Below are 12,315 nucleotides of genomic sequence, written 5' to 3'. Positions count from 1 at the left end.
TTTCCAAGGGGTGTAAATGTCACTCAGATAATAAAAACAAAACAGCAAACAAGTGTGCTCTCTTACAGTCCTCCTCTAGGACCTGTCAAACGACACATGTTCTTTATACACCCCACAAACCGCCCACCCCTTCAGTGACCAAAACTGTGCCAACCAATGAGGATGCAAGGAATCTGGCCGTCAAGGCAACAGAGGTCCCATCCCCTTTTTCCAGGTGCCACAGACATGTCTATCTCCGGCTCATGCATTATTCCATTGAGCCAGTCAGCTGGTGGAAACCTGAGAGGGCAAATCATGTCAATTAAATCTTTTTTCCTTCATATTTTCATTGGAAAGCAAACAAATTTAATGTGGATGTGGTTTTTGGCTGAAGATTTCTCCTTGAGATTGCTCGTTTGCATGACTGCGATTAATGAACATCAATGTACTGTAGTTGTTTTTGGACTAAAGGACTGGCCGACTAGTGGTGGTTATCTTGAAGCTTGTTCTCATATTGCATCTCTTCCAAGAGCTATTTTGTTCATTTGAAAACAAACAAGACAGGTTGAGACACTGCTCAGTTGCTGCTTCAAATGCATAAATTCACAGTACATGTTCAGTTTGTGAGTTATTTATCCATTAAATGTTTCTGGATTGCTGCAGTTCATTTTTAAGTAACGACAATTACAACATCAACATTCAGATATACAGTAAGCACCAATTATATTTTTTTTTTTTTTTTTTTTTTTTTTTGAAGAGCTCAGAATTGTTCATTCGGTAGTCTTACCGATTCAACGTCTTGTCATCATTGCTCTTTTCCTTTTTTTTTTTTTTTTTTTTTTTTTTTTTTTTTTTTTTGTGTGTGTGTATGTGTGCGTGCGTTTGCGTGCGTGCGTTTGCGTGTGTGCGTTTGCGTGCGTTTGCGTGCGTGCGTGCAAATACGTATAAATTTATACTCATTCATTCACCTAAAACCTTATAAATATCCCATTACCCTTCGCCTTAACCAGGTACTTCAGAATCTTGCCAGAGTCGTGAGATTTAAATGGTCAGGAGACCAGAGAAAAGGTCAGAAAAAAAAGAAATAAAGAGAAAAGAAAGGTAAATCAAAGTGACATCCAGCACCGACCAAACACTTCCTGCCTTCCCCATGATTACAAAATCAAAGTCTTACGCCAACCCCGGAAGCCTCTAAATTCCAGCAAATTTAGCGAGATCTCAAGAGCCCAGAGGAAAAACTAAAGAGAGGAAGGAGGGAAGGATCGATAAGGCAGAGTGAGATCAATAGAAGCCAGTACATCCAATCCATCAAAGTGAAGTCCAGCACCAACAAGACCCCTCCTGCGTGGTTACAAAACCGGAGTCTTATGCCAACCCCAGAAACCTCATACTTCTAATAAATTAAGATCTCAAGTGACCAGAGGAAAAACTAAAGAGAGGAAGGAGGGAAGGATAGATAAAGAAAAGTGAGAACCACAGACACCAGCACCAACTGATTCAAGGGGCTGTGGGAGGGAGAGGGTACTTCTGTTGAGTTTCAGTAGATGCTGGTGCGACGGATCTGGCATGCATAAGGACCACCACCAAAGAGAGAAGCCGTCAACCGCGGTCCAGCAAAGCGAGCACCCCCCCCCCCCCCCCCCCCCCACCCCCCCCGGAATCCCCAGGCCGCGGCAGCACCAAGGCCACCCCCAAGCCACCCGAGCGGACACCGGTCAGCGAGCCGACCCAGATACCCGGAACACCCCCGCCCCAGCCCCGGCCCACACCCCCGAGCCCAAGGCCGCAGAACGAGGCCCAGCGGGCCCCCACAGCGCCCCACCGGTCCCCAGCCCCCATCCCCCCACGACCCCCCCGCACCCCACCCAAACCCGCCATCCACCACGACCCAGGCCCCACCACCCCCGACCCCCAAACCCCCGAACACACCCCGACCCCCAGCACCCAACCCCCCACCCACCCATACCTCCACCCCCCCCCCAAACAAGCCGCCCCCCCCCGACGGCCGCCACCCCCCCCCCCGCGAACCCGGCCCCCCGCGAGAACCCCCCACCCCCCCCCGGAAACCGGCACCGGGCAGCAGCGCAGAGAGGGAAGATGTGCCCACCCCACCTCCAGCCGCGCGAGATTTGCACCGCGGCGGGAGGGGGGAAGCAGAGGAGGAAGCACCAGGGGAGAAGGCGGGACACCAGAACACCGAGCCCGGTGGGGAGAGGCCCCGGTCGTCACGCCAGAGTACAAGTGACACCTAACCCTGTTACTGAGTCCGCCAGCTCGCCGACTGGCGAGCTCTACCCTTACACCGTGAATGTGGCCCCACCCAGTGTATATACAAGTGTGTGCGTGTGGTGCATTAAAATTGGGAGCAGGTGAGTCGGAGCAGAGGGAAAAAATTTCCCCTACTCCGACACACCCGTATCCCCCCCCAAAAAATGAATATGTATATGTGTGGTGCATTAAAAAAGGGAATGGAGGGACAAAGTGGTGGGGCAGGGACACAAATGGGGGGGACCACAGCGCTGCCAGGCACTGCAGTCCATCCCCTCTGATGGCTCCCCGCCCCAACTCACCCCTCCCCTTGGACGTGAGGTGCATTAAAATTGGAGGGGAGTTGAAGGGTGAAGACGGTGTTTCCACCCTTCCCCACCCCACCAAGAAATGTGTTGTGTGCCCTATGTGTATATTTACAAAGTGTATAGTGCAAGCTAGTGAAGTGAGTAAGAGGAGCGACCAGCGGGGCCTCACCCAACCCGGCGGGTGTAGGTGGCACGCCCGCCCCCCAGCACCCCCACCCCCCGCCGCCCCCCACCTCATCCACCCGGCACCACAATGGGCGGACAGCCAGCGCAGCAGGGCTACCGGACAGCCCACCAGCCACCGGGGCCCGCCCGGGGCACCAGGAGTTATACCGGAGCGGGGCAGGCCCCAAACCCTCGCCCGGCCCCCGGAGCCCGACGCCCGGGCCGGGGAGGGAGCCCCAGGCCCAGGGAGAGGGAGGGGGAGGGGCCGCAGGGCAGACAGGGAAGGGGGGGGGGGGGGCGGGGGAAGCGGGGAGAAGACGACAAGAAGGCGAAAGGGCGGCTGCAGGGCAGGAGGCGGGGGGGGAGAGGAGGAGGGAGGGCGACAAGGGAAAAGGGACCGGGAGGCAGAGGAGGATGGGCGGGAGGAGGCGAGGAGGGAGAGGCGACGGGGGGGAGGAAGGGGGAGGGGAGAGGGAACCACGGGGCACACCGGAGGCCCACCCACCCCGAACCGCGCCGCCGGGCACGGAGCAGCGGACCGCGCCGGGACGGCACCGCCCCGGGCACCAGGGGAAGCACCCCAACACCGCACCCCACAGGGGGCCCAGGGAGCGGCCAAGACGCAACCGCCACCGAGCAGACAACGGGGGGGGGGGGGGGGGGGGGCAGAACCACCCCCGCCCGACCACAGGGGACGGCGTCAAGAAAATTGACTAATTAGCATGCAGTAACACCAAGTGTTGATGCTTAGTGCCCACTAGAAATAGATCTTAAGGAGTTATTGAGTATAGTGTCGTATAGTGTGGTATGCTCGAGCCCACTAGCAGCAACTAGGTTCCTGACTATATAAAAATAAAAACAATCAGATACAAAATACCAAATACAGGAGCAGCGAAAACAGAAGTTGTAACGATGTGGTGGCTCTCGTTAACAGGCAGAATCTTGGCAGGATTAAGTTGCCAAATTGAGATTAAAATATTCTATGTACATAGACCATATTTGTTTAAATCTTGATACTTGATTTTTATTTAAGGCAGAGATTTTTTCCATTGAGATATAATTTATTAGTAAGTTTAACCAGTGGTCGATATTTAGAGATTGTTTATTTTTCCAATTGACAAGGATTATTTTTTTAGCAATAGTAAGGGCTATAAATATAGATTGAGATTGTTTACATGGTCGCTCAGTTATTGTTAAGTCACCTAGTAAACACAGTCTTGGAGATAAAGGAAGCCTACAGTTTAATATATCAGCGAGCTTTTCCAAGATTTTAGTCCAGAAATGCAGCACTGGAGTACATGACCATAAAGCATGAAGATAAGTATCGGCAGTGTTTTGTGAGCACTGGAGACAAATGTCGGAGTCAGAGAGTCCCATTTTTTTCATCATATATTGTGTAATATATGTTCTATGAAGTATCTTATATTGGATAAGTTGCAAATTTGTCTGTTTGGTCATTTTAAATACATTTTCACAGATTTGGGTCCAAAAGTCTGGTTCCGGAACTATAGACAAGTCTTTTTCCCATTTTAAAGTCGGTAAATACGTTTTATTTGTGTATAAAAATAACTTATATATTTTTGATATTTTCTTTATTGTTGTTGGAGAAAGCTTTATAATATCTTTAGCTAAGACAGGCAGTTGGAGCGTATCTTGAAGTGTTGGGATTTGTTTCTTAACCATATTTTTAGCACCAATTATATTACACAAATCACAGTGTAGTTTTCACAAAGTTGAGATGACAAGTTGACAACAGTGCCAAACACTACAATGTGGAATAATTTGAGTGAATTCTCTTGAATTTGATTGTCTCTCCATGAGTTTAGTGAGACAGAGCAAGAGTCTGTAGCATACTGTACTATAAACTCCTATGTTTCTAAAACCCCCGTAAGGCTCCGAACTAAAGGAGACCAAAGGAAAATATTGAACCTGAACAAGTAGAAAACTTCAGTAAATCTTAATAACTGAGGACAAGTAGGGATTTAAAATTTTCCAGCTCGCGCCCATTCTGCCAACCAGACTATCATCTGCAATGTACAGTATGTGAAGTGGGTAGCCAAGCACCATCATGTGTCATGACTCAGTGGTATTTTAACAATGGGGTCATCATCACACCATTGCAAATACAACATTGACTGTGGGTCAACTGGGGTCCGGAGTGAATGCAAGCAGCAAGTTACAAGTATGAGCTGGGGCTCAACAGTTATCTCTGTGACTATGAGAAAGACTGTGACTAGCCGGTCATCACTCTACTTTTATTATATTGGTGCTCAAGGACGAGCGTAGTAAGAAGAGCAGCAACAGCTGTGATGACTGAGGCATTAATATTCAGCATTGGTCGCACCTGACTGGATGGTCATCCGGTTGTTTTGACCACGTCCCACAACCTTATGTTATGTAGTTGGACAATTACAATAAATATTACGCAATTTTCAAGATCATCTTGAACCGCTGCATTTTAAAGAGGGTAATACGTAATTAATGTCATCCAGATGCTCTTGAGATGGGCAGATGTCCATCTGTCAGACAAAGAGGCAACGCCGCCTCTGGCCACAGCTGTCACCAGTACAAGAGCAATAAAAATAGTGGCGATTTTGACCGTGGACCACCGAGGAGAAGCCAAGACCACACAAACAGATCAGAGAGTGAGGCCTATATGGTGTTTGTGGCCAGCGATAAAAAGTAAGAGAACTCATCTGTAAATCCTTGCTTAGATAGTGTATCTCTAAAAAGTAACAATAAAATTAATAATTGATGTCCCCCCCCCTCCTATTTTATGATGCAGCATGGATATAAACACTGAGCTCTAATTAAGGTATACATGCAGATAGGGCTGTCACTATGTTTTTAAGAATCGATTATTCTATTGACAATTCAATAAAACTCAACTCAACTTTATTTATAAAGTTGCTTTAAGAACAACTAACCAGATAAAGATTTATTTTGTAAGAAAGTTTATGGTAATTTTCTTTCAATTACTCTACTAGTAAAAACGGATTATTGTTATTTGGTATTGTTTAATAATTAAAGCACAACCAAATAAGCCACAATTAAGCAATAATCACACAACTAGAAGTGATGTATCAATGTTTCTTTTTCTTTTTTTAACTCAGAGCTACTTCTTCGGTATTGATTAAAGAAAAGGCTACTAATTTTAATATAATTATACTTTTGAGGGCTTAAACTAATGATTAATTTACTGGTTTGATCCGTAACGGCAGAAATTGGCAAAAATGTTGATCATTCTTTTCCAACATAAAAGCAGAACTGTTGGAAATATCTTATTTTGATTTAAAAAAAAAAAAAAAAAAAAAAAAAAAAAAAAAGAGAGAGAGAAACAGTCTGCTTTCATGAGGAATATCTACTGTTGAGACACTGAAATCAGAGGACTTGGTCAATTTTTTTTTTATTTTTTTTTGGTCAATTTTAACTTAATGACTCAAAACGATTATCATAGTAGTTGTTGAATAGCTTGATTGGCTCGTTTTGGATAACCTTAACCTGCAAAATCTAAAGAGATTAAATACAAGTTTTGTATGAAAACAAATATTGTTAAACTATTACCTCTGTGTTGGTATCAACCAAAATATGTAACAGCAGAATATTTCATACAGCTCTGTATTGGATTATCTGTATTGGATAGGGCTGCACAATATTGGAAAAACATGCAATAAGCGATATAGTTGTTGAATACTGCGATATCAATATTATTGTGGTATTTAACATTTACCTAAAGAAATATATATATTTTTTAATCAAATGAAAGAATAATTTTTTTTCCATGTGGCAAAATAAACAACCCCAATGTATTCTTAGTTAATAAAGAAAAACTAAACTACAAAGGCTTTAAATCGAAAGCTCTAAAATCAATGTCGTAACATCTATGATCACTCAATACAATAACTAATCCATTGTTGTGTTTTTTTAATTTATAAGCCAGTGCCTAGTGGTGCAAGCATGCATTCATCCATGATGTGGGACACTTTCTGGTCATCGGTAACGTCTGGGGTTAACCCTCAAGAGAAATTGGGGTGACAAACAAACTTGTCAGCAAAGCAACAATTTAAGATAAAAAAAAACCAAACAAAAAAAAAAACATTGATTAGTGAGCGACTGTCATCCATAGATAGCTTGCTTGATATAGTGATGCCCTGGTTGGTTCAAAGATGTTATAACACTGACCTAAAGTGTACATATCCTTTAAAAAAAATAAATAAATAAAAAATAAGTAGGAGTTTACCTGTCTGTTAGGTTGTTGTGCTCTGGTACGTCAGTCTCATATCCTACAAAATGCTATCTTCTTCTGATGAAGTGTCTTAGTTCGTACCTTTGTCTGAGTGAGGCTCTAACTGATGGATATGCTCGCATTCCAACACCTTATATCAAGCCTGCAGCCTCATGGAGACTCCTCCTAGCCCCAATTAACCAACTCCCTGATCCCAAAACCAGATTATGTCTGTCTGGCCTCACCAATGCCTTGAAAGAGTAGGCAAGACCCCACCTCTTCTCACCTTCTCGCCTCCCTCCCCTACCCTCAGTTCATCAGAACACTTCCTTTCTTGGAGGGCAGTGAAGGTTAAGGAAGGCAACCATTTGGATTTTAACTCCTCACTGAGCAGAGAGAACCGTCTAACAGCAGCCACTCTTCTCCATCAGCAGTCATCTCCGCTACGCTCCCTAAACGAGTTGAGCGACCAAATAAAGATGAGATGGAACAAGTTGTCGTTGGGTGTGATGGATGATAGACACATGTGATTAACCAGCACTACCCAGATGGATCTCAGCGGGCATTTGCCTGCTGAGAGAAAAAGGAGGAATGCCCTGAGCACCTCCTCCTCCATTGCTCTCCTTCACATACCCTAGAAGGAAAGATGTGACTGGCTACCCTCTCTGTATTTGATAAACACCGCTCGTCCCTCCGCTCCTCTTACTCTGTCCGGCTTTCACTGAACAGACATGCTTTTTTCCTTTATAGGGGATTCCTGCTGCAGAGAAACACTGCAGATTCATTCAAACCTCTCCGGAGCATGTTAGAGATCTTTCTTTACATGTTTTGATTAGCTCTGGAGAGCCTCTGTGATTATTTAGAATTCCAGGCCAGTACCTTAATGCAGGATCCAGAGGAGATCTTGAATGGTGTCGCTCTGAGGCCAAGGGTCAGCTCTGAAATAGGCACAGATTCTCATTTTAGGGTTTGAATGTACGTACAGAAAAGGCCCTGATATACACAGTATATGCGTGCATGCTCCGGGGCAGACAGTCAGTTACATAAGACGCCAGACAGCCATAAACATAAGACTCGTCTGACGGAAGACAAGAAATATGTACATGACGCCACTATTAACATAAATAAATCCACGAGTGTGCATGTGCCCCCCCTCTACAAAATCAATCTGATTACGTGAATGTACCCAAGACCTCTGCTTCTGAAACAGACGTATATATTCTACACATCTTACACATTGCTCTTGACATACAGATTGTAAATATTACTATTATGCTTCTAATGGCTAATTTAGTCATTACTAGGGCTGGGTTAAAAAATAAAAATAAAATAAAAACAAATCAAATAATTGATAATGAATTGATTTTCTTTTTCAAGCCCAATATCGATTCCTAAAACCATGAATCAATTATTTTATACATCTTTTTCCTATAGTCTGAAGAAAATTGAATTTTAAAGGCTATTTTTTTTTTTGTATCTTACTGTTTTCTTGAAATTTACCATTCACATGAATTTAAAAATATTGCATTACATTTATGAAAGGCCTGACTTATTGCATTTTAAGACAATTCAGAATATTTTAAATTTATATTTACAATTATTGAATTAGATAATGAAAATATTCTCATCTCATCCTTGCTGATATAAATGTTTGTGTAGCACTCAAGTGATTAACGTGTTACACTTTCATTAATAAACTGCATCATTTGACCAGATACTTTGGAATTGTATAATTTTATCATGTACTTGACACTTAAGAAGAATTGATGTGCCATAATTAATCGATATAGATTTGAATTGAAGTGAAGCAAATTGACTCGGAAAAAAATCTAAATTGAAACAAAATGAACTCTTGTGAATCAAAATCGCAACGATTGAGCAAATTGGAATTGATATCCAACCCTAGTCATGACGTTATCAAATTCATCAGGTTACAAACAAAAAATATTTATTTTAAAAAGCCTTTAAAATGTATACTATGTACTACATTTTGTGACAGTTAAAACATTACAATGTGGTAGTTTGGCGAATGCAAATTAACCTGAACATTTTTGTAACTTTGTGGTTGTGTACCACCATGTTGGAGGAAAAAGAAAAGATGAGCTTGGAAATGAAATTTAGAGTATAACACTGACCAGAGTGCATCCTTTGACCAGAGTGCATCCTTAAATATTTTAGCTAAATAAATAATGTAAATAATACATGGAATAAATAATATAAATTGCAATGGAGTTTAAGCATTGAACGTCACCAGTGAACGTCCATTTCATTCCTCAGGCTTCTCAAAAGCAAATCACTTAGCAGACAAACCAGTGCACTGTGTTGCTCTGTTCTATCCTTCTATTCAGTCTGGCTTGAGAGGGACAGTTGTTCTGTCCTTTGTCCTGATATACTTTCTGTGGTGAACTACTGACCTCACCCACTCAACAAGGCCTCTCTATAACAAGCACCATTTAGAACAAGCGTGCTTCTTCATATGCAGTAGTCTGATGAAAAGCTTTGCCATCAACCCACTTGTGACCTGTCACTGGTGCTTGTCCCCTCCTACATGGAGTCAAAGCCTTGGTTCTGATTGCAACAACAACAGTGTCTTGATGATCAAAATTAGACCTAAAACATAAAATCGAAACTGGAGTGAATGTGTTTCCTGTTGCTAACATGACCTACCTGTTCTCTGGCCCAGAGCATTAGCGGTGATGCGCGGGGATATGTTGCTGATGGGGACGATGTTGCCCCTTTGGGAGGATGTAGACGAAGATGTGGCACGACCATCCTTGATCTCAATGGTGAGGAACGTCTTCATGTCTGGGTCTGCTTCTTCTGGGGTGTGATGATGCCCAGCTTCTCTCCCAAGGGTCTGGTCTTCCTTTGAATCCCTCAAGACCGGTTCACTCTTCTCAGTCGGGTGCCTCGTACCACCCATGGACTCCTGGGATTGGCCGGTTGAAGGCAGAGGTTTGCTAGCTACGCCTCTGAGCTGAGGTGTGGCCTGAGTCTTGGTCGCAGCAGAGGTGTGAGCTGCGGAGTCTGCGCGCGCCCATGCTGGCCTGTTGCCAGAGGAGTTGAGGGATGTTGCAGTGGGAGTAAACAGCTCTGCAGCTCTGGAGAAGTTGGTCTGGCTGCTGCTGCTCAGAGGAGCCTTCTTCAAAGCTGGGGAAATTATGTTCTGACTGGGCTCGTTGAACTTGCGCATTCGATCGCGTACCGAGTTGGTGCGCCTGGACTGCTCCAGATGAACATCTTTCTTTTCAGAAGCTGTGAAGATATGGAAGATATGGGAAATGAGGTGAAGTTCCTTCATCTGAATTTACCATATTTCCGGTCTATCATGATGGTTTCCACGCACAATTCAAAGTTAATAAAACTTCATAGAAGCAATTAGTTTTATAGAAATTAGTGCTGTCAAAGTTAAAGCGTTACCTCATTCATTAATCACAAGAAATACTGCATGATTAATCAAGTATTAACGCAGATTAATCACACTATCCATTTCTACAGCAAATGATCCTTTAGCTGACAGCGGATGGTTACATTAAAGGTAGCACAGGTTGTGTTTGAGCAATAAACATAATTACATGCATTAAAGTAAAGCATTTAATAAATGTTTGCGTATGACATTCAGAATATTTGTTCTAGTCAAAATATTGGGTCACATTTTTTTTCCATTTTAAATTATACAAGTAATTAACTGATTAGAAAAAGAAGAGGATGAGAATGTGCAGTGGATCAAAAACTGTGAAAGACATCATCATAACATTAAAGGTAGAAAGAATTAACACAACAGTTGCTCTTCAAATTTGGCAGTCAAAAAATGCTGATAAAAAGCCTTTTTAATAGAGTGATTAATCGTGATTAATCAAAATTCTAAGATGTGAATAACCTGATTAAAGAATCCTTTGACAGCTCTAATAGAAATCTACTTTTCCATCTTTAAGTTCCTTGTTACATAATTTCCAGGATTTCAGCATTTCAAATCATCCTCCTCCCCTCCAAAAAAACAAAAAACAAATGTTTGTGTGTAGGGCGGATAGTACTAAATGATATTGTACAAGGTAAAAACCTATTAGTAACATAATTAAATATAATGTAAATAATTAAACAGTTTGTTCATCATATTTTATTGTGATGCTTCTAGTGTGTGCGCCAATTTGCTGACAGGCAGCACTATAAAAAAGCAGAGTTGTTTCACCCATCCACTGCAATTGAAGCAATATTCTGCACTAATATGAGCGGTGTTTCACAGAGGATAAAGAAAACATGTCTGTGAACATTGGTATATTGTTATTGTCTGTCTGTTGTTGTACGGTTGGTGTTCAATATCCGTAGCTTTAAACACCATAGGCTAATAGCATCTATGTGGTAACATAGATCCCAGTTGTTAGTTGTTAGCCTGTCTATGGCGTTTCCCCATTGTGTTAGCACTAAGCTACAGCTAACTTTAGTCTTTTTTTTTTTTTTTTGATGACTTTCTGTACACAATGTGACAAATTGCTTGTTAAGTGAAGTCAGTTGAGTTGAGTTCACTGCCACCCAACATCGCAGGCCTTTGCCTATAATTTAAGGGGGGGGGGGGCTTGTATTTAAAAAAAAACAACAACCAAAAAACCATCTTGTGTTTAACACAACGCACTAATGTATAGTTCATTACTTTTTTGTTTCTTACCAGCATCCTTGCCATGATTGAAGGTTGGATCACATGCTGCTATCTATATGAAGGAAACCAAAAACACAGCAATTAGTGGAGAGGGTTACAGAGATTTGAGTTCAGTTGGATTGGATTAACAAACGCACACTATTTAGAATGGCATGGTCACGGCCCTTGTGAGGATAAACGGTTCGGAATGATGGATGGATGGATGGATGGTCATTGGTGTCGCATCAAAGAGGCTTTAAAGTTGTTTTGGATGGGTGTTGTGACAGCTACACATTATCTAACATGCAGTACAAAATTGACAGCTGGTCTTTTAAAAAAAAAATTTTTTTTTATTATGTAACATTTATGTTTTGAGTAACGTTGCAGGTCCTGGTTCTATTTTTGGCAACAGGGCCGCAGAGTGATTACATTATATTCAGGCGACTGAGCATCAGCCTACAGTAAAAGAAGTTGAGGCCAGCCTTGGGTAAACACATTTAAAGACCTTGTGATCCCAAGATGGGAACAAACAGTTAACACAAATGAACGCGCAACATTAAATTTGTGTGTTTTGTGCTTTTGGCTGATGAGAGACAGAAGACCGCCTGCTTCTCTTCTGACAACAGGTGAGACACACATATTGCTGAAAGGAAGCAGACATGCTCAGGTGCAGATGTGTTTGTTTGTGCAGCCAAGCAACAAGAGATAAACGGTCCAGAAGTGGATGTCAGCACAGT

The 12,315-nt window shown here is 42.8% G+C and overlaps 1 protein-coding gene across 3 annotated transcripts in view; it reads right to left on the bottom strand.

The window, feature by feature from the left end:
* The window catches only part of smtnb (smoothelin b), a 53,988-nt gene that overhangs the window by 12,807 nt on the left and 28,866 nt on the right, over positions 1-12,315 (bottom strand). For all 3 annotated transcript variants that reach the window (XM_077520601.1, XM_077520602.1, XM_077520603.1), the window contains 3 exons: positions 11,609-11,651; positions 9,613-10,200; positions 7,825-7,883 (listed from right to left, as the gene is read on the bottom strand). In XM_077520601.1, coding sequence (XP_077376727.1) covers positions 7,825-7,883; positions 9,613-10,200; positions 11,609-11,651 — 690 coding nt within the window. The remainder of the gene's footprint in view (positions 1-7,824; positions 7,884-9,612; positions 10,201-11,608; positions 11,652-12,315) is intronic.

This window comes from Festucalex cinctus, chromosome 5, assembly GCF_051991245.1.
Source record: "Festucalex cinctus isolate MCC-2025b chromosome 5, RoL_Fcin_1.0, whole genome shotgun sequence".
Lineage (NCBI taxonomy): Eukaryota > Metazoa > Chordata > Actinopteri > Syngnathiformes > Syngnathidae > Festucalex > Festucalex cinctus.
Note: the sequence above shows the minus strand (reverse complement) of the source record. Positions and strands in the feature narration are given on the sequence as shown.